This window comes from Corvus cornix, chromosome 3, assembly GCF_000738735.6.
Source record: "Corvus cornix cornix isolate S_Up_H32 chromosome 3, ASM73873v5, whole genome shotgun sequence".
Lineage (NCBI taxonomy): Eukaryota > Metazoa > Chordata > Aves > Passeriformes > Corvidae > Corvus > Corvus cornix.
Genome location: NC_047056.1, coordinates 17822381 through 17845650, shown reverse-complemented (window position 1 = coordinate 17845650; position 23270 = coordinate 17822381). Strand labels below are relative to the sequence as shown.

The 23270-nt window shown below is 43.5% G+C and overlaps 1 protein-coding gene across 3 annotated transcripts in view; it reads right to left on the bottom strand.

The window, feature by feature from the left end:
• Nucleotides 1-633: 633 nt before the first annotated feature.
• Nucleotides 634-23270, bottom strand: part of SYNDIG1 (synapse differentiation inducing 1) — a 49065-nt gene continuing 26428 nt past the window's right edge. For all 3 annotated transcript variants that reach the window (XM_039569492.1, XM_010393558.4, XM_019282480.3), the window contains exon 4: nucleotides 634-2411. In XM_039569492.1, the coding sequence (XP_039425426.1) occupies nucleotides 2253-2411 (159 nt within the window). In that variant the 3' untranslated portion in view covers nucleotides 634-2252. The remainder of the gene's footprint in view (nucleotides 2412-23270) is intronic.

Below are 23270 nucleotides of genomic sequence, written 5' to 3'. Positions count from 1 at the left end.
TTGCCTCTCAGGTCAATATTCAGCCAGCACAATCACCAAAGTTCATAAGGCAGAGTCCTCAAGCATAAGACTGGTTTTAAAATTACATTACTATCATTGTTGTTAGGCTTGCTTAATGACCTTACAATATCTGTATTTGCTTTCCAATTTATTTGAACTCCAGGTTAACTTCAAATTAAGCCTAGGAAATACTAGTTTCTTTCCCTTTAAATTAATATTTAGAGGTTTTTTATTCAATATCATGTACTCCACAGCTCAGGCTTTATGAGAAAGACTATATCCCACAAATAATGCATAATAAATACGCAGAAGGGACTAGGAGTACACTGCCAGTCTTCAGGCTTAGCTCGAAGCCCAACAATTTGCCAATGTGGATAGAATCCATGTCTGTGGCAGGTGAGTTAAATCTAAATGATTTTTAAGCTCCCTTCCCACTGAAATAATTCTCTGGTTCTATGACTTCAATGCCAAAAAACCCGTCAGTGAATGCAACGGGCTTTTGGGTCCAGGGACAGCATGAGATGGTCCATACAAGCACCTCTCGAGGTAGCTGGACTGGGTGTACTGAGGCAAGTTTCACTCAGTCTAATGCTTCACATCCACCCCCAAAAAAAGTGTCACACAAAGCACCAGTAGCTGTATACCATGTGTTTTAATAAACGATATGGCTACCAAAAAAATAGGATTGCATGTGTTTGTTCTCCCCCCCCCTAAAACAAATGAATTCAAATTCAAACCAAAGTAATGGAAATCCAAAACAAGAGAAAAAACTGTCCCAGAGCAAAGATGACACACAATACAGAGTTGGGAATAAAGGTCTTTGATGACATCCTTGTTCAAAGAAACCACGTTTGTAAAACATGAGGCAGTTGAATAATAAAGTGGTCATTGATTTGACTGGTTTTCTCCTCTGTGTGTATATATATATATATGTAGCTACATATATATGTCTATGCTGATACACCCTGGGACGGGACAAAATGGTAAGACAAAAAAATAGTTGAGTGCAGGGAAATCTGATAGACAAAAAAAGAGTTTAGTGTGGGGAGCAAGTAAAGGAGAAAATAAATGTATCATTTCAGTCAGTGAAGTAAGGACAAGGCTCAATTCCCCTACAATTTACCACTGCTCTGCTTATTGGGGAACAGCTTTGTCTCTCCATGGCTATGCTGTGTCCCTGATGCACAGCTGAGCTGTGAGCTTCTGATCTGAGTGGTCTTCACTGGTCTGTGTATGAGCAGGACCCCAGAAATGTATGAAGCATTCCTTTCTCTGGTTAATTCCCATGCTTTACCGTGATTTTTTAATTAAAAACTTATTAGTATTTCAGTTTGCATTTTTCCCCAGGTTTCTTGCACTGACTGCTGTGCAGGTCTCCACGGCAAGGTGGAGCAGCCCAGATGAGCAATAATGCCACAGTAAAGTGCTGTTATCACAATGTGACTGGATGGAGGATTTAATTTTACAACGGGTCTCATGTTACTTCGAAATTGCACTCTGTCTGCGGAGCCGAGTCATGCAGTTGTAACCTCAGCTGTTCTTCACTGAGTGGGCCTGTGGGGCACACCTTAATGCAAAAACAAGGAAAAGAAGGAAAAATGTTTTTAATTTCCTTTTCTCCTTCCATGGAAACCTACCCCCAACAAGAAGAGTAGGCATTACCACTCTATGCTGAGGTGTCTGATTCACTCTCAGGCAAATGAGTCCTGCGTTTCAAAGACAAAAAAAGCCATGTTCTTCCTCTTGTTTTTATATTGCTCTTTCAGAGAACCAGTCACTGTCCATGCTTCCCCAGATCTCAGTGCCGTGCTTAACAAGCAAATTAAGCACAAGCTCATGCTGGCTGCAAAGTTCAGGTGACCAAGAAGGTATTAAGAGAACAGCTCAGTTTGCCAGATGCTTGTAAACACCATATTGAAAAGAAGGCAAAGGCAAAACACCCTTCTCCACACATCCCCCATCTTCCTTCCTTGTATTTTTTTCTTTTTTTCATTCTTTGTCTCTCTTTTGCTCTTTCTTTCCCTTTTTTGTACAGGGGTTGATGAAGATAAGCAAGACTTGTGCATCACAAATGGTGGAACTTCCCCCAGCCCTGCCAACTTCCCACCCTACAACAATGCACAAGCCCATCTCATCCTGTACCTGCCCCCAGAAAGTGTTTGTCTCTTTTTGGAAAACCACGCAGTCTGATGTGCTGGGGACTTCTGCAGTGCAGGAGCCGGGTTGGCTGGTTCTTCCCCCTTTCCTGAGGCTCATAGATGGTTGTTTTTTGACAAGTAGGCAATAAGAGCCACGGCTACCCCAACGTAGATGCCAGTTCCAATTGTGATGGACAGGACAGCCAGGAAGAGAGCTCGCCGGGAGCTGGAGCTTGCGTGGTGGAAATCCCCCTTGGCTACTGCTTTGTTTGTCTGCAAGAGATACAACAACAACAATGCCATATATTTATTTGTTTCACCTGGAAATAAAGATGTGATGCTAATTTCTTGGCTGCAACAGGGTCCTGCGACATGACAGGTTAAACTGGTTGGCAATCAGACACTTTTTCTGTCAAATGAGGTGAAGCAGGGACACCCCGCAGGCAGTCAGACGTACAGGTCTTGTACAAGCAAATGAGCTCCCTAAGTTCTGAGACAGTCTTTGTTCCCTCACTACAACGAGTGAGGAATCCTCAATGCTTTAATTGTATGTCTGCACAAATGATCGATTTGCTGGGACACTTTCTTCTTCAGTGCCATCTACTACTCTTTTTTTTTTTTTCTTTTTCCCCTACTCAGACAAATTTGTAGCAGCCAAATGACAAGCTTGCACAGAGATTAAAAAAAAAAAAAAAAAGCTTTGGCCTTTCTGTCAATGACTTTATTAGGAGAACTGTCCCTTCTTATTCATCAACCTAATTTTTTAAGCATAATGCTTTATGAATATTTCAGGCAGAAGCAATACCAAACAATACAGGAAAGGCTGCAGGCTGGAGGGAACTGTTTCAAAACAGCAAGATAGAAACAACACAGGTTTACACACCTGCTGTCATGTCCTTTGGGTTAGGTGAGCAAGGCATCCTACTCACTTTGCAAAGCCTCTCAGCAGGGTAACCAAAGATCTCATGATCTTCTTGTCTGGAGCCTCCAAAGACTCAAAAGAAGATCCCTTTTCAAAAAAATGCCAGGGCCTTTGGGGATCATGTTAGGGCCTCTTAAAAAATGTTGGCAAGGAAAGCAGAGAAAGCTTTAGAAAGAGCTGGTCCTTCAGCTCCCCTCAAAGACTTTCCTCGTGCACCTGCTGCCCAGCACAGAAACAGTCTTGATCTGGAAGGCTCCTTTTTACTGAAATTGGACTGAGGTAAATGAACAGCAGTGAAGATAACAGAGCTTTTGGATAAACTGAGGCAGACAGGTTCAACCTGCCAAAACAGAGTGAAAGTTTAAAAATTATAGAACATTTTCAAACTGGCATTTCTCAAATGTCACTTTATGCAATGGAAAAATCTGCAACATTTGGGTTGACCTCTTTTAAGTGAAACTTTGTAGAGTTTTAAACCAGCATTTCTTCACCTAAAAATAGATGGGAAGTCAGAGGGAAAAGAAACCATTAGTCAAAATGTCAAATAATCTGAAAACTTGACAGTATATCTTGATTGCTTCAATAGAAGAGGTTGGATTTACCAAAAATAATGAGATGAAAGACACAAAAGGATTCAGAAGGCTGATTTTTCAAATACAAGTAGCCTTTTTCCTGATAGGATCTTCAGTGCAGCAACAAACCTGCTCAAAAAGAACAGGCTTTTTTTCCTTGATGAACTCTTTGAGGACAGCCCTGACCTTTGTGAAAGGATTGGACCTATGGTGAAAATCCAGCTGTTAAAATGTTCACCCAGACAAAACCAGATGTCTTGTATTAGTCATGTGCTGCCATGAAGTTTTTGAATTATGCAGCTCCAGACATTACAATATAGAGTGATTTTGCTTGGGGAACACACCCATGCCTTCACAGAAATTCTAGTTTCCAACAAGTTACCTAATCTGAGTGCATTTTCTCTTCTTAACTTAAGGCATATTTTGTGATTTAGGAAAATTAAATCCCTCCAATATGGAATTTTAACTGTAGACTGCATTGGAACAGGCACATGCGAAGGACAATCTTACAGTTCTCCTTTACTCCAGTCAGAAAGATTTCCACTGAGATGGAGGAACATCCACACTGAAACCAGCTTTCATCCCTGAAAGAGTAGTCTGAAAGAATTTGCTTAGTAATAGGAAAATTCTTTGATGCTATTTCCTAATTAGCAAAACCCTCACATTATTACTCAACATCATATGAAAATTACAGCATTTCTGCAGGTTTAAGCTAAAAGGATCTGAAAATACTTACCAAACAAAATGCAATTGAGGCCAAATGTAATAGTTTAGCATCTAACAAATAATAAACAGTTTTTCTTGATTTTCTTGTCTTTGACAGGGACCAGGCTCTTTGGTAGTTTTGATCACCTTGAGAAAGTCCCTTGGTTTTGGGACCAATCCAACTACTCGACGCAGTCCATTTCATACCTGACATGAAGAAATGACATCCTGCTGAGTTTTCCATGAGAGATGTCTGTGCTCTGGCAAAATCCATGAGGCCAAGAAATGTCTTGTGTAGATCAGAGAGCCAAATCACACCCCGATACACCAGCTTTTCCATAGATTTTTCAGCAACATCTGTTTCAGAGGATAGGGCAGCCAGGACTGGTGCAAGAATGAAGATCCAAATGCCCTACTAACAAGAGCTCAAGCTACTTGTCTCAAGAACAAGTATCTCAATCTTTTCTAATGTGCCTGAAAGTTGCTGCAGAAGTTAGTGTTCTTCCTGACCAAAACTGTGTTATCTGTGGAGTTTTATAATACTTCTGTCCACTCACTTCTTCCCTTCCCTGGCAAGGCTGTGGCTGGCAGCCAGATGATGGATACAACAATTTAATGCAGCCTTTGGATGGAGCAGGGGGCACAGGCTGTGATGAAGGCTGGGTGCTACGAGGCTGAAAACAGGGATTTTAGCAAATACCAGCCGCCAATCAATCTTCTCCTTAGAGGCTTTGGAAGTAAGCCAGAAAATTCAGGAAGGGTAGGGGAAGAAAGGGTAAGGAGATCTGGAAGGATTATCTCCTTTTGTTTAACTAAAAAAAATGAATATCTTTTCTAGAAACACTTTCAAGGAACTTCCCTGGAGGTTCAAGTTGAGCTTCTGCAGACCATGTTCAGGGTGTCTCTGGGCTGCATGTTTCATAGGCCGAGAGAAGATGAATAATGTACCTCCAAGCTGCAAGGCTAAAACGTTCTGCTGCATCCCACAGTGACTCATATATCATACTCTCAAAATACCTTCTGGTACACAGTATCTGGAAACAAGAAACACATTGATCACAATTATTAATCCTGCCTCATCTCCCCAAGGCTGGAGAGCAGGATTGGCTCCATGCAGGAGGAGAAGAGATTATCCTGACCCCTTTGGTCAAGTGATGAAAGGATTTCTTTTCACTTTGTGAGAACAGCCAGAAACTCCAGGATGCACAGGTTCCTTGCAGCCACTGGCCAGATCCTGAGTTTTGGTTCTTCGAGTGACATGCAAAAAAAAAGGCCACAGAATGAGGAGTAGCTCATAAAGACAATGCTTCTGCTCCTGTATCTTCTATCTTTCCTCTAGTCAAAATCTGTCTCCTCTTTTGAGCTTGCTTAACTTGTACGTCTGCTGATCTCCAGTTTTTGGGCAATAATTCCATCTTCAGGCTTACACCACTTATTTCCACTGATGGTGAGGAAAGACTCCAGTGTCTTTGCTAAAGACATGGATGGGTAAAGGGTGAAGTCAGGATCTGGCTCTGGACCTTGACAATGACAGCAGGGAGCTGCCAGTCAGCTGGAGAAAGCATAGGGCTGACAGACACCCAGCACAGGCATTGGGACATGGCAGAATAGTTTTCAGTCATGAGAAGAACATCAAAGGGACTATGCAGTCTGGCCAAACAGCTCCACAGGCAAAAATGATGAACTAAATAAAGGGCAAAATGTTCTTTGCTCTGACAGGCATTTGAAAATTCCATTATGCCCACGGTACAATAGAAAGTGGCCATAATGTGGTGGTAAAGAGCTCTTCCAGATGTTTCTGTAATTTCTGCTGGAAGGATGGCCCAGGGAATGGACATGAGTCTCAAACAGACATTCTCTGTCTGGAAGTTACCGAGGAAACAATGGGGAGCAGGTGTCACCTGAAATGCATGTACTTCCAAACAGGTCCAAACAGTTTAAGTCCCTCTGTAGTTTAATCTGACCTTTCTTCATCCAGCCTTTCAAGTGGCATTTCCTGCATTGTGAGCATCCCCTTCTTTCCCCTGCAATATCATGTTAACTTCCAGCCTTTACAATTTCCTGCCAAGCTCCTGAACAGTGATGCAGCAGGTGAAAAGCAGTGGCCTGAGAAATGGTACTTCTACTGCCACCAAATTAAATGATGCTGTGTTGGTAGAAGGAGATATACCGGGAATGATATTTACCCCTGGAAATCCATGAAAGGTTCAAGAGAAGAGAGTGTGAATGGGAAGATGAGGGTGTAAATGAAGACCAGCAGGAGTCTCTCTCTTTTGCACGTTCAACTTTCGTAAAACCAGGGTTTCAGCCATTGGATCATTTTGGTATCAAAGTATTCTGCTGGAATTTGAAAATATGGCATAGGCAAAGACATGATTCAGCCCCTGGCTGGCGTTGCCTGTGGCCTTTGATTGTGTCTTTGAGTAGAGATAAAACTATAAATGTCCGAGTGAAAATTCAACACTTGGAAAAAGAGCACAATACTGGGAACAGCAGGCATAAAAGACCTGAATGAGCAGAATGCAGAGAGTTGTTTTTAGACAAGCTCCACAGCAACAGCTGTTCATTTGATTGCACTGGAGAGAATGAGACCTCAGCCTGAGATACAAAGGCATTTCTCTTTTCCTGGCATATACAGGAATTTGGATGTTTATGGTAAAGAAGATGATTTTGCCCTTCCACTTTGCTTCTAGACCTCAAGCAGATGTTTTGTGATGAAGGAGAAGAAAATTTGGGAAAGATGACAGGTGGGGAAGCCTGGTTTACACATACAAATTCAGAGACTTACAAGTCCTTACTGTTGAATGAAGTTGTGCAAGGTGTTATTCACAATCTGCTTATACACAAATATGCCTGGAGAAATTCTCCTCTCCGTTTCACAAGGAAAAGCAGGGCTTTTAGTATCCTGCAATGACTTTGTTAGGGCTCTGTTGAAGGCACTGCCAGAGGGAGGCTCTGGGAAAAGCTGCATTCATCTCTTTCTACCTCTAACTTGCTGTATAAGGTTGGTGTAGAGAGCAGATTCTTTGTCCAAATCCAAACCTACTGCTCCTCTCTGCACACTGTCCACAGTACCAAATGAGAGGGAACCAGCCCTGTCTTTTTTTTTTTTTTTCTGTGGTTCCTTCTATCTGTGTCTGGTCCTCTTCCTCATTTGTGATGAGAGGAAGACCATGTCAGTGTGTACTTTACATTCATAACAATGTCTCTTCCCTCCAGCATGAGTCACACAGCACAGGGAAAGGGTGGAGGATGCTGCTCAGTGCTGCCAGAGAAGATTTCAGTCCTCAATCCTCACCTCCCACCCTTGGAACAGACAAGAATGATGGGGGTTTCTCCCTTCTGAGCCACATTTTGGGGAAGAACAAGGTAAAGACAACAGGCGCAGTTTTAAAAGCATCTCTGGTTTCTCCTCCTGACAGGAAGAGATTTGATCAGAGAATTAGTTCATCAATTTTCTCAACCACAGGGGTCCCTCCTGAGCTGAAACTAGAACTCTGGGAATTATAGAGTCCCCTACTATATTAATGACTTTGGAGACAAGACTAAGAACTCGAAGTAAGATTCACTCATTTGTTGATCACAATAGCTTTTCCAGCTACTTTTTTTGGTGTTGCAACCACCCATGATTTCCCAAAGTGTAATCTGTGTCACACTGCTTATTTACTCCCAATTTCATGTGTTGAGAACTTTCAGAACAGTACTTTCTGACCTGTTATTGGCAGAACCTGGTTTCCTTAGGAGAGTTTGTTTTCTTCCCAACATAAGTGGTGAGTACCACGCCACTTATATGGAACTGTCCCTGGAGGGTTGTTCCTGGGAGTACCATTGGCCAGACCAGCCTGCAAAGTCTGCAATTCCTCTGGTCCCCACCGATGTGGTTTCATTTTTCTAGGAAGGAGACACGGCCTGAGCTATTTCCTGAGAAACATTTTGTGATTTGGTATGTTAACTAACAGGGTAAGAAGTTACCAGGCACTGTGGACTCTGCAGCACCTGACAGTGAATGTGAGGTAACTTAATCACCTCCCTTTCTGTTTACCTTGAATGAAGTTAGCTTTTCAAAACAGTCACCAAAGATCGAATGATGAAGATTATCTCCTTCATAGGAAAGCCTTTTTCCCTTTTCCATCCCTCTACTTTCTCAAAGCCCACAAAAAAACCCCAACAATGGGGAAAAAACCCCCCCCCGATCTTTATTTTTTTCTTGCATTACATTTTTGTTTTCTTTAAAACTTAATCCTTTCTTCTCCCTCTCTCCTGGAGACAGAGCATAACTGGCTTTAGCAGGCAGGCACAAGGAGCTTCAAGACCAGAGGGGGGATTAACAGGGAATAATAGTCATACTCCATGGATTGTGTTGAGTGGGATATGAGAAAAATGCCTGACAAACAAAGACTGAGAAAAAGTTGTTCCTGGGGTCCCAGCGCATTTAATCCATCAGAAAAAAATGCTAAGGGCAAGGAGGGCCACAGGCTGTGAGTGTTTTAACCATCTCTTCACTAGGCCAGAATGTTCAGTCAATTTGCTTTATAACCGGAGAGAACACCGGATAATTACGAGCCTGATGATCCTGCAGCACTCTTGCCAGGCAAACAACTTCAGCAGGGATATATCCCACTTAGAGTCCTGTCTGAATTAACATTAGCAGGTTGCCTTCGATTTTCCTGCGGCCAGGTGTAAGGACATAATACAGTTCCCTGTCTCCAAACGCTGTCAAGGCCACAGAAGGAACTTGCCATAAGGTAAGTCACCACAGTGGCAACTTGAAATAAGCACAGAAATTTATCACAGAAAGGTGCTAATTCCAGGCCTGAGGACGTATCTGGTTAAGACAGAAGTTCCTACTGTGGCATGATGTTGGAAAAGAAGCAACTGCTGATACACTTATCACCTGAAATTCTGGGAATGGCATCTGTGCTCCATAGATACACAGAACTTGAACTGTATAAAGGTGGAACCCCCAGAAAAACAACTCTCTGGGGCCCCCCCACCACCAAGAAGGGTGAAGAAGGATCAACGGGATGCTTCTGGATTGACAGGTGGTGATTATCTTCTGCTTGATCTCTCTCACCCCCTCATCATTTCTTTCTTTCTATCTATCTATCTATCTATCTATCTATCTATCTATCTATCTATCTATCTATCTATTTCTTTCTATCTCTCTACCTCACATTTACTATTAATTAAAATCTGTATTATTGACTTTGGCATATGGTCTTACTTGCACATTAACTCGAGCAGGGGCATCTCTCACCCACTGGATCACACCACCAGGAAAAGCTGGAAACTTTCTCCAAAGGTCTGAGACCAAAATCTCCTTTGAATACAATGGAAGAATTCATGATTTTTTCAAAGTGGCTACAGAATGGGGCTCAAAATCATTGTTTCTGAGCCTGCAAGATCCTCTAGAGAGAGATCTGTGTCTTTTACACACTTCTCACCCAAAAAATCCTGCAGGGAAAGGCAGAGGCTTCAGCAAACTCAGGCTTCTGCAAGGTATTTGGATTCCACTAAACTTTTATTTTAACATCAATCAGAAGGAAATCTAGCTAGATCACAGGGTCACTAGGATACAGAAAGTGTCTATACAGAATATTTACCAGTTTAATTGCATCACTTCAAGATGCAAATCAGTTTGCACTGAGCTTTTCAAATAAGTCAGCTCTGCAATACATCACCTTGCAGGGTATGAACAAGGCTCTTCTTCCCTGCAAGGAAAGACTTTGGTTTTGAAAAGGCGCAAGGAGGTTTGCTGATGTGTGTCAAGAAGAAAGTGACTCAGTTAATCTGGATCTGGTGTTAGAAGGATACATTTGACACAGTAGGAAACACTGAAGATAGATGATGGTAGAGAGGAGACAGATAAATAGCAGGAAGCCCTAAACTCAACTCCAGAAAACTCCTGGTGGTCTGAAGTCCCCAGGGCAAGTAGGAAGGGCCAAGCTTGGCACCACAAAGCCCAGTCCACAAAAATAAGCAGAACGCCAGGAGCTTCAGTTCCTTCTCTCCATATCCACAGCCATTCCACGACAGGAGCAGCATCTGCCTGCTCTCAGAGTCAGCATTTTCCTGCCTCCTGACTTTGGCTCCCAGCCAGACAACAGCAGCAAACCCAGCTGAGTGTCAGGAAATCTGTGTTTCAGGTGTCTCAAAGCTCTGGGATTCCCTCTGAGCAGTGACAGAAAACAACCTTGGACAAAATTAGCTCTTTCTTGCAGGCACTTCGGTGTTTGCTTTTTTTTATTTCAAAAATTTAATGTGTTCCCTTTCTCTCCTGATTAAAATGATTAACACCTCCTTCCCAAATAAAACAAAATGTCTGGATTTTGCCAATTAATTTAATTGCATTAAAAATACAACTGTGACATTCCAGAAGGTAAAAACACAGAAGGAAAGTTTTAAAAGTTCTAGAGGAGAAGAAAAGAAGAAGGGGGAGATCTTTTAATATTTTTTTTTAAATCTAACTCTATTGAAGATTAATCAGAGATAAAGGCAAAGGACTGAGATGAAAATTTTCCCTTCTTTCTGACCAAGAGCAGAAAACACTGTAAAAAATACGTTGAACACAAATGTATGCCATCAGAATTATTTTTTAATTATGGAAATTATTTTAGCAGTTTTAATATATAATTTTGAACTATTTCTTGCTGCTTTTGAGCTTTTCTGTGTGTTTTTATGTATATATATACATTAACTAAACCTTGCAGGCGGAAAGCTTCTTTCCAGTTGAAAAAAGGCATTTGTTTTGTTCTGCTTGAAAATGTATTGATACGGGATGACAAAATATTTCCAAAACACTTTTGAACACCTTCTGATACAATAAATTTCTCAAATAAACTCTTTTCTGAAATTATATATGTATATATATGCACACAAAATCTTAAAAAATCAACAAAAGTTTGGTGCATAAATTCCTATTTGGGTCATTAAGCATTCAATTTTTAATTGCTTTTCAGTAGTCAACCCATGTTTCTTCCGCATAAATGTGATCCTACTGAGGAATCAACTCCTCTGGTTGAGGCTGGGAGGTTTATGTGAATAAACTCCTGGGAAGAGATGTTCTGGGCCTAGGGGGTATTTTGTCTCTGCTGCTGACTCCAGACTTGAGGATGTACTTTGGAAAACACAGAGCTGAGAAGGGAGACACTAAGGAAATTATTCCTGGCCAGGATGCTCATTCTGTGGGGCAGACCTCGTAATTGCATTACTTAGTGTGATCACTGCAGTACAAAGAAAATATCTGGCATCCTTCCTGCCTAGTCTCCAAAACCATCACTGGATGAGAAAAGAAAGAATTGGGAGAAAAAAAATGCTCTGTAAGACATGCATCCTACCCAGACACCCATTAGCATCTACCAGTGCCAGTAGCACCGGCTGAAGAAACTGGAGCACATGTTCTGGAATCTCTGGATTCAACTCTGTGCTTGGTATAGGAAGACTCAACAAGATCCCATTTTTCACAATGGGAAAAGTTCACCAGCTGACCTGGAGCAATTAATTGCTATGCGTCACCACCCCCGTTGGCATGGAAATGGAAGGTCTAACCTTGTGTTAAGCTGTTAGCACCCTGAAATTACTGCTCTGCCTTTTCTATGACTCAGCAACTGCAAGACAAGAACTCCATGTTCTCCAGCAGAAACACATCCCAGTGCAGTCAGCAGATACCAGCCCCTAATCTCTTGTAAACAAAAGCCCTCCCTCCTGCAACTGCAGCCCTTAGAGCCAAGCGCTGCTGGGTTTCAGCGGGCAGGGTTTGCACGTGTGTGGGTGTCATTCAAGGAGATTTATCTCTTCCCCCATGGAAGAGCTGAGTTGTAGGTGTGCAGAAGACAGTCAGGGGTGCAGCTGCAAGGAGCCCAGCAGCACCAAGAGGCAGCCAGAAAGGCTTTGCCCATCCTTCCACTGCACAGTGAGCAGGGCAGAAAGCTGGTGATAAATCAGGGCAGTTCTCCAGAAACGATGCTGCTGAACAGTGAAGTCACCTGCCCAAGTACAAAGAACAGCTTTCTCCCAACAGTCTGTCTGCCTGTACCACAGGGAGACCAGCAAGACCCCACAACTGCAGGGCAACAAGAAAAAGAGTAAATGAGGGAGCCCTGCAGGTCTTGTAGCACTCAGCTGCCTGTTTAAGTTCCGTAATTTCAAGAACATCCTGTTAATGTGCCTCCATCATGACTGAGTCAGCTTCTATTCTTGACCTCAGGAAAAAAGTAAACTGCCTTGAGGCATGGATCTCCAAGGATTCTCTAACTGATGCTTTTTTTGTCCAGCATCTCAGCAATAACCACCTCATGATACTGTTTTCACGAGGCAGCCTTGCTCCCTGAATCTCCTATTGCTGCACTAAGAGAAAGGAGTAGGATGAAATAGTGCTGCAGCACTTCCTATGTTGGCATTCTGGGACCACTTCATTTTTGCTCCCCAGGGCCCCAAGTCAGAATATTTGCTGCTTTGATAATAGCTGGTGGAAGAAAGAGGCCATCCCAAGGGCCTCTTCTCCTTTTAACAAAATGCTCCACAGAAGCAGGGTTTTTCCTCGGTGGAAACCCATTAGCACACAAACATAAGTCCTCATTGCCCAACAGGGAGAGCAGAGATTGCTAACAAGGATGTTTCTTCATGCCTCTCAGTAGTCATCAACAACCTGCTCAAGTTTTTTAATATAAAATGTTTCCAGTGTATACAAACAAAAACATGAAGTCTGTTTCTTTTCTCTTTCCCTCTCTTTCTTTTGTGTACATAGAGGAAGTGTCTCCTCATCTGTGGTTTAACTGGCCTGGCTATTTATGCCAAAAGAAGTGAATCACAGGAATCAAAAGCTCTGCTCTCCAGCCCGTTGGCTTGTCTAGCAGCAGGTGGGTCAAGCCTGAGCAGCAGATGCTGCAGCTCCCTGTGTGAAAGGCTGTTTGTCTGTGTCCCTGTCTGCACAAACACATTCCCTGCGGGAGCAGCCGATCCATATGGTGCGCTGTGTGAAGAGGGATACAAGCCTCAGCAGGATGGCCTGGTTGAACAGAGGACTCATCCTGTCAAATGCAAACCTCAGGAATCAGGGCAGGCCCCCCTCCTCATACTGAAAGGACTTTGCTTCTTGCTATCCAGTCCCTCTCTTTTAAGGTATGGGGAGCAGGGTGTACTACCCTGGGCATCTGGCACTATGGCAGCATCTGGGAAGGAAATCTCCTGCCACATGTAAGTCCCTTTATTTGGACTGTCTCATGTCCAAGACCACTCCACCACATACAGGCAGGAAGAGGAGTGCTGCAAGTTTGCTTTTGCTTTCCCTGAGAAACCCAGATGAAGACTCTTGTTCCCTATTAAATACAGGATGTCACTTTTCCTGACAGGAATCACATGCCACACCACCACAGCAAAATTCTGTCTATCAGCTGAGACGCTGAAAGTATACAACTCATGGGCTTCACCTCAGCCTGGGGAAGGTTAGGCACCACTGTGCCTTGGCATCTGACAGCTCACAGGATACATATTTGGATTTGCTTGTGCCAGGGTTTTCCCAAGACCTCAGCTAGCCGGGAACAGATGGAAGGGGCAGTCAATGCCAAGCTGGTTTTAAAATCTGCCTCCTGTGTGGGTTCCTAAGTAAGAGCCGAGTAGTGAAGGAAAATCTGGTCTGCCTCTGTGGACCAATTTCTCAGAAGTTGTTCAGAGCCATTCTAACCTCACCCATCTGATTAACTCAGTTGCAGTTTTACACAAAAGGCTACAGAATATGGTGGGCTCCATCCACAGGTGGTAGCAAGTCAAGCAAGGTGAGAGTCTGGATGCGAAGATATAAACAGTGTGGATGCTTAAGTATATTCCACAATGGAGCTACAAAAGGAGAGTTACTCAGTGAGGTCCAAAACCTGTCTTGATCTGATGTAACTGTTGCATTTCTCCATCAGGAGATTTCAGCAGGAAGTCATGCAAGTAGAAAAGGATTTGATAATTAATTGTTTCAGAGTTTGCTTGTTCACTTCTCCTTCACCTTTTCTCTGTCTTTCCCTGTCATGTCTCCACCTCACTGGGCTAATACATGTTTCATGACTGAAATTCATCCTCTCCAAAAATATTCCACTGAAATATTCATGAACAACAGTTTTAATTATTTGCTCAGTGCTTAATGACTTCATGGCAGCTACTCTGCCAGAGGCCTAAAACAACTGTCTGCCTTGGTGACCAGCACTTTCCCATTGTCACCTTCTTCTCCCTCTCTGTGTCTCACTTATCCTCAGGGAGGGGCTCAAGCATTTTTCTTAGTATTTCCAAAGTCTTTGATTTGTAGAGCTCCTAGGAAAATAGGGACCCTTTTCCTGGACAAGTGCTGGTGGCAGTAAAAGAGATACAGACATTATCAAGAGCATCCTAGTGACACAAAGTTAGCTGTCCACACTTCTCTTTTCCACTGGAAAACAGCAGAAGGCCCCAATACTTTTTGGGACAGGATGAAAATGTTATTACAGTGTGCTCTGAGGCCCTCTGTTGCCTTTCAGTTCAGAGAGGAGGTTCTCTGAGTGGCAAGGATGCCAACCCCAAAAACACTCTAAGGTCAAGCTATACTACACTTGTACTTATATTTCTATCTCCCTCTACAGAAAAGCTGTCTGCTGCTGGAGGAGGTATTTCCTTGTTGTATAAGTAGAGTTATTCCTGCTCATTCAGAGTAACCTCGTGGTTCTTCGTGCCATCAGCAACATCATAAGTAAAATGTGCAGAGATAGGAGATCACTCTCCCAGGGCACAGCTCCACCACTTCCGATGGCAGTGGTACTGCAGGGCTTTGTGCCTGACTCCTTCAGCAAATGTCTCTGTGACATTTAAAACCTGCTGCTGAGACAGATTTAAGACGTGCTCTGTGGTATCTGCATGCTGGGGGCTGAAGAAAAGTATCCACTTGATGATACCCTTTCAGGGAGTGTCAGCAAATATGTCCCACAGGCAAGCACCAGCCAGAAAGAGGGCCTTCAAATGTCCAGAGACATTTGGATGATGAGGAAGGAGTGGAGTTCCAGGAAACAGGAGGTTTTGAAGCCAGAAGGCCTCCTGGAATCTCTGGGAGGTGGTGTGGAACAGCCACAACTGTTGGTGACTTTGGCAGCCCTGGGCAGCAGGACAGATTGCCAGCGGTGTGCACCAAAGTTCTGTGCGGGGCTCCAGAGCGGGCTGGATGTGGTGCTTCCTCTCTTCTCTGTGCTGTCTCTCCAGGACTGCAGATTGAAACTTCCTTCTCCAGCTCAGTACTAGGCAACATGCCAAAGAGCACTGGGAACAGGAAAACGGATGATAAGGAGAAAGATAAGAGGCTCTGCTGCAATGAAGAGTCAAGAATAAATAGTTGGAGAACTCAAACAGCAATCTTTAGCAGCCTTTAACTTCTCTGGAATTTGAAATTTATTGTCATTTGTATGTTTTACTCAAAAATCTCTTGGGAAATCCATCAGAATGGGAAGGTCTTCATAACACAGAGTGGGCTGGTAAGGGGGCTTTGATTCAGAAAAGCATTGAGAACTTGGTCAGCTCGGACTTCCACCCTGCTCTACAGCAGCCTTCCCAAACCCATGAGAATTCCAGCACGGAGCCTTTCTCAGCAGCACCAGGGGCCACTGGCAGGTGTACTATCCTGCCCTTGCCTTGATCCTGATTAATTGACCTGTGTTTTGAGCCAAATAATTTTTGTGAAGAACTGAAAAAATTGCAAGAGTACTTGAAGAAGTGGCACTGTTCCTGCCAGTGTCAGCTGATCCCCGTGCGGAGCGGAGGTGGCTCTCGTGTTTTGCAAACGGGCCTGAGCTGCAGCTCTTCTCACTGCTAAGCTTCTTCTGAAACTTTCTGCAACAGCTTTTTTACACCCACTCACACAGAGAATGACACGCTCCCAGGGCTGCATGGGGAACTTAGCAACGCTGTTCTGCTAGAAAGACACACAGGTAGCAGCAGCAGCCAGATCCGAGGCACCTCGCAGTGCCTGCACCAGCTCTCCTCCCCACCTGCCACTCAGCAACTGCAAGAACACTTTCACACCTTGTCAGGGGTCTTGCTTCAAAGAATGTGATCAGCCCTTTGCATCCATCATAGGAGAGTGCAAGCTCAGGGGCAAAGCAAGATCTCAGGTGACACAGCAGGGCCAAGGACAGCTTTGGGTCCCCCCAGACCCAGCCTTGATCCTGGGTGACCTGCTCTTCCTGTGGTTGGGATTTCACCAGGAATGAGCGCAAATGAAGCTCTTCAGAACAAGGACACTTGGGGATGAAGCATAACTACAGCTGGGAGAGGATACAGATGTGGTAAAGCACCAGCCTAACCTGCACTGGAGTTTGTCCATGCCCTTAGTGTGCAGTGGCATACACAGTTTCCCAAGTTCCTCGCATGAACACAGACATGAGGACATCCTCCCACAGCACATAAAGGGAGAGGCAGGACCAATGTGCACCAACTCTTTTAAGAGGTCTGGAAAAGTATGGCTCAAAAAAAATCCTAGAATTCGCCATTGTGGTCCCTTCTGAGGGACTGCAAAAGTAGGATATCCTTGAGGGATAACAAAAAAATAGCAAGAAGTTTGAGGAAGAGGACAGGAAGACAGACTTCGCATTTGTAGCTGATGTTACAGACCTCGGTGGGACAGACCTGAGGTGGTCCAAGGACAGAATACCTCCAGACATGTTTGTTTCTGTGGCTCCATTTTATGAAACAAAATCCAGTGTTCACACTGCTTTGTTGGTACCAAAGTAGGCATTGACTACAGTATTCTCACTACATATATCTTGCTATGAATCCTTGGAAATCTCATCTCTAATGCTGCCAGGCTTGGAGGAGAGACCACTCTTTGGGATCCAAAAAAGCTGGAGATCACTGCCGGCAGTGCTGCTGTTCCTCAGCAGGTCTGAGGCTGGAAAAATGAGCTAGCATAACATCAAAGAATGGACACTTGAAGTCTTCATCAGTGGGAAACATACCCTGGGAAGTGTAAAAAGGCTGGGAAAGTACACGAAGCTATTTCCCCTAAACAGACTTCTAGTCTTCAAGGAAGGTTGCCATGGAAAAAGAACGATTTAGAGATCTCAGTTCCCTTTTGTTTGTTTTGTTACTTTGTTCATTCCTTTGTGCAGTGAAGATCTCAGCAGAACCATCAGGCTGGCTGACACAGTCAGTGACAGATCTTAAATATTAATATACAGATCTGCCTTCTGTAATTTGGAGCAACCTTCCAGATCAGGGTGCTCCGAAAGCAGCTGTTTGCTTGCATGATCTGGTTGAAGAGGATGTCAAAATGATGTGCAGGATCCAGAATTGGCAAAAGAGGGTGATTAAAATAGCTGTGACTGCTGGCAGAGCATGGACTAAAAGTGCTCCTGCTCTAAGTGGGTAAGTTTCAATGAAGGAAATAGCTGTCAGCTGACAGACACAGAGCCCCAGCATCCCAGGAATACAGAACCCAGGGGGAATTTTTCACAGCCCTTTCTTCACCAGTAAACCTGCAAGGCAGAACCTGAGATTTACAGAAACAACTGGCAGGGCCTGGCTGGGAATTTTTTCTCCATGTGTTTTATGTTTGTTTGCCTGTATTATGACATTTGACAGAACAGGACAGCTCCCTGTAAAAATTTTCTTGAGGATGTGTAAAACTGTTCTGAGGAAAGGGAAATATTTTGGTTCCAGTTCTCTGTTGTAGTGTGGCTCAAAGGCAGCTCCACCAGGATGCTCCACGGCCAGGAAGCTCCAGGATGCTCCTGCAGAGACTCCTACCACCACTAAAGAACACAAATAAAAACCAGGGTAGCAATTCTGTATGGAGACATGGAGTCCTTTAGCTGCAAACTTGGGTTTCCTTTTGTTTTGCTCTGACTTGTGTGTTCTCATTAAGGTGTTGTTTGCTGGGTTTAAGTTCTCTTCTTGCAAGGAGGGGGGAAAAAAAGGAAACATTCTGCTTTTGGCCCAGCTGTCAAACCCTTTTTGATGGCTGGAAATGTATCAGCACAGCCTCTCAGTATGGATTTGTAACTATTCTTAGATATTCATTTCAGGTTTACTGAGTATTAAGAAACCCTTGGAAGTCTTCTTCCTGAGGGAGGAGACTACTTATTATTTTCAGATTATAGGATAAATAAAGCACAAAATAAGTAAATATCATTCTAAAAATAGTCTTTATCTCTGCAATCCTAAAAAAGCAGTAGGGTCACCATCTAGGAAATTCACCAAAATATTATATGAGAAACATGACATCAGACCAAGTGAACACAAACACAATACAAATGTGACAGAGATCTCATGTCACTTCACCAGTTGAAGGACACAAAGGTTGCATGAAGAAGTGAGAAACCATGCAAAATGAACATTATACCTGAAAGCAAAGAAAGCATACAATGTTTCATGCATATCAAGAATAATTCAGAAGGAACCAGCCTGGAGTCTTGATCTGTCCCATTACTCAGAAACAAAGTATAGACCTTAAGTAGAAAATTAAATCCTAGAGCCTTAAATGCACCCGTTTATGGGAAATGGAGACCTCTTATCTCATAATGCAGGGTTTCCAGAGCTGCAAAGTGATTTCTAATCATCAGTCCCACTTCTTTCCCATTTCTTCATGAAAAGCACGGAAATGTCAGAACTGGAATTTGGTCCTAAGGAAACTTTCTGAAGTTTGGAACGACTTCTTAGATTGAAAAATGAGTTGTTGTTGTTTTTCTCCGGAGGAGAAATTAATGGTGGGAGAAAAGAGGCACCAGGTATTTGCTGCCAACACTTCTCTTGTCTTTGAAGAAATGAGCTCCTTTTCAGGCCTATTTGCCTACCTCTGTGACTTGGAAGAACGCTGGCATTACGTTTTCTAATAAAGCTGGCTAGGAGACATGGACAGGACAGTACTCACCAACCCAAAGATCTGTAAATAAGATCATTGGGAAAAGACTGCAAATGCACCAGATATCAAAGTAGCCAGTAAACTAATTTAAGAAGGAGATTGATTGCTGCTGTGCGAAATTAAAAATTACTATGCTTTTTTTTCCCACTGAAATTAGTCACAGAGAAGAGGCATGTTAATAAATCAGTTCTGGTGCATAGCAAACAGGCATAAGGAAAAGTAATTAAAAGCTTGTAGAGATCTTCATCTGTGTCTATAAAGCTGCAAAGCCATTCCTGGCTGTTCATTGAAGCCTTTTGTCCATCCCTGCCCAGGAAAAGTGATATTGCATTTCACCCTCTGTACTTCTCAAAAGCTTTTTCTGAAATCAAACCCATCTCGCTGGACTGAGGGTGTTTTAGTCATCCTGAAGTGTGTGTGGAGAAGAATATAAATACTCCCTGCCTTTCCCATGCTTGGAGAGCATTCCTGAATTTCCCCCTGTTCAGCTCTTCTCCAGCCTTTTTCCCAGCTCTGCTCTGCAGCACTGAGGAGCCTTAGCTGCCCTTCAGACATTGAATTTAATGAGCCTGGTAACTGTGCCACACAATAGAAGTGTAGGCAAGAGAAAGAAGGAAGACTTGGCACAGGCAGAGATGTATTGTGCTGAATTTTACGTCAGGACCAGAAGGCTTTTTATTACATGATTTTCTTCTTTACAGCTCCCAGCAGAGCAGCAAGTGCACAGATGAGGCTGCAAACCCATACAGTGCAGTCTGTATAAATCACAAACATAAAGCCACGTAATACTCCCTCATGGGATCCAGCACCATCAGCCCTGTCAAAGCCGGGGGGGGGGGGGGGCCATAATTGCTTTTGGTGGCATGTCTCTGTTTGCAGAGATAAGAGAAGAATGAAGAGGGGGCACAGCAAATGGAAGGGACCAAGGGTACTGGGCATTCCCAATACAAGACCAATATATCCCAAATATAAGGAGACTTACTCAAGAAATTTTAGTTGACCAAAGGAAGTGTCAGGATAAGGGTGAGAATGAGGCCATGACAAAATGGGTTTAATACCTCAAGACCTTTATTCCTAGCTGGGATTTTGCACCAGAAATGAGATCCCTGCTCCTAACTGTACAAAAATGCCCCTTCCACATATATCCTGACACTCAAGGAAGCAGATTCAATGGCTGTGAAAGATGCTGTTTGAAGATGTTTCACTAGGGAAAAAAAACTATTTTGTGAACTAATGAGCAGCCCTGGCAGCTGAAATGATCAGCGGCACATAACTTCATCTCAAGAGAGATTTGCCTCCTGAGAGCCATATAAATGGAGTCCAACTGGGTGTTGATATGGTTATCCATTGCTGGCAGGTATAGAGATATCATTTTGCACAGGTAGACAGGCTGCATGCTAATGATCCTTCCTTGCAGGGGCTCAGAGGCAGCGAGCTCTCCCAGAGATCCCTGTCACAGACAGCTAATCAGGGAAGTCAGGGAATCCATGTGGAGGGGAAGCAGCTGTCCCAGTCCCTTCTACTCCAGCGGGGAGGATTAGCCCATGCCCACAAGCTGCTGAGGCCACAGTGAAAGTGCTCCTGGGAGCTGAGCAGGCACGTGGCACCGGAGATGGATTGGGTTTTCACGTGTTGCCCTGTGGATAACGATTTCCAGTGGGTTCTCACGATGCTAGAGAACACGTGTGCCATAAAACAAGTTGAAAAAGTAGCTGTCCAGCAGCGTAGGTGCTGGTGTTTGCTCATGCAAAGCCACACTGCCAGCTCTGACAGAAGTGCTCTCAGGACAGCCAGAGCACGCAGGGTTTTCAGTCAGCAGTGACAGCAGAGACGTCACAACAGCAGTAATGAATGTGCAAGGAGAGGCAGAGAGGATGGCTGGCTTGTATGTGACTGCAGCTCCTGAGAAGTCACTGATGTGTGTCCCTCAGCCTTTCCTTAGCGGTATCACGGTTGGAGTATGCCAGGTTCTGTAAAAGGGTGTGATAACAGACCCTTTCTCTTCCACCAGCTTTTGTTTTACAGCCTGCCTTTCATGCTCTGGATTTCCAGCAGATCTTTCTTTCCAGCAGCTGTATTTTTTACCCTTCAACCTGATGTGCCCAGCCAGAGATGTCACCCATTAGGGATTCTCTAGGGCTTTATTGTTCACAGTGAGTCATGAAAGCCATTAGCTCTGAAAAGTAACCCACTACATGTAAAAGGAAATCAGCAAACAACACATGACAGAGCAGTTGTAAGAAGTGATGTAAGCCTTAGTCGGTGCTATGTGGCATTGAATTCAATCACATTGACTTCATGGGCTCTGCTTTCAGACCCAGGGTGATGTACAAAAATGAGTAAAGAATTTTTTAGTATGTCCGACTCTTAAAGAGTGTCTGTCTCTAAAGTAGTTTTCTTGTTTACCATTCTGAATAAGAACATGGTGGTGACAGACAGATGGACAAGATGAACTTAAAAGTCTTTGCCATGTGTAGTGTCTATGATTTCATGAGTCATTTCAGTCCGAAAAAGAGGTGATGAAACATTTGAATGTAGCTAAAAAGACATGACATCATGGTTCTCTTTCCTTTCCTTGGAATCAGTAGTAAATTAAATTAAGCTCAGCCATTTATCATTAACAAAAACCCCTTTAATTTGCTTTCTACAAAATACGTGTCCCCTCCCTCTTAAATCAACTCACTAGAGAAAAGTGAGAGGCTTTCTCCTGCATATGCAAAGCAGAACAATGTGGTCTTTCAGCAACTTAGAGAACTTTCACCATCAAAACCAAATCAGCAATGTCTCCACCACAGCTACATCCAAACACCAACTAAAATACTTAACTGCCATCTTTAGCAGCAGTTCTTGTTCTGGCTGCTTAACTGAGCATCCCTTCTGTCTGGGCTGGCTGAAATGCCCTGTTGAGATTCCCTTGGCATAGCTGTCTATGCCTTTCAGAGCACTGCTGTCTCTGGCTTGTTTCTTTTTAAGGCAAGAAGTCAGGATTTTCCTTGACACGTCGTAACTCACAGTGACACAGTTTTACAGGAGACACCAAAGGCGCCTTGAGCTGATTAAAGGACTTCCTATGATTTGGGAGGGTTACACAGACAAGGTTCAAGCTGCCTCCCAGCAGGTCTCTCCTTTTTCCACTTTTGATTTTTCTCCCCTCTTCTCTCCTAAAACAGACTCCACGATTCTGCTGTGCAGTGGTGAAAAGAATAAATAGAAAGTCACATTGCCAGAGTTTACAAATGGTAGTATTTCTATATTTTGCCATTGATCCTCTGGTTGCAAATTGCTAGGAGGAACAATCTTACTTGACACAATTAGAATCACAATATCTGAAGCTTTGAAACAAGGTTGATTGAGGAAAAATTGCTCAAGTTTTGACAGAACGAAGTCAGATATGGTAAGAATAAGAGCCAATGACTTTGGGATTTAAATATGGATTTTGACTGTGGGGGATACTGAATGTGCTGGGAAACAAGAAATCTCAACTATATAGAGCGAGCCACTGAATGTCACAGGACAGCGTGGTCTGCGCCACATTTAACAAAGTGAACCTTGCAAATATGTGTGACATCCTGAAGACACATCAGGACAGGCCCAGGTGACGCTCAGGTCAGTCAAACTGAGACTGGGTGAACATGCTGAATCCCCAGCACAGATTACTTGGACAGTCTTGGGACCAACACTGTGACAAGGTCCCATGAGGTCACACAAGTTCTTGCTTTACAATAGCTTCTGTGTAAACCAGGGCTCCTAATTAATTGCTTAATTAATTACAGCCTGTAGAAACCTGCTCAGAACAATGCCATCTGTGCAACAAGGTCAAGGAATGAGGACACTTTTGGAACAATGACTGAGTGTGGTGTCTTGAATTAAATTCAGAAATCTCAGGCTGGGACAGTTACTGTTTAAATTAGTACAAAGTCCCGTGTGACTCGGGACCAAAGCCCATTTCCTGGGTTATCACACCTGCGAGGATTTGGAGTGTGCTCTCTGCCATTATCAGCCCAAGGACCACTACCAGCTTTTGCAGCACATCCTTGTCAGAGCAAAGGATGAGAGAGTGCAGGGAGAAGCTG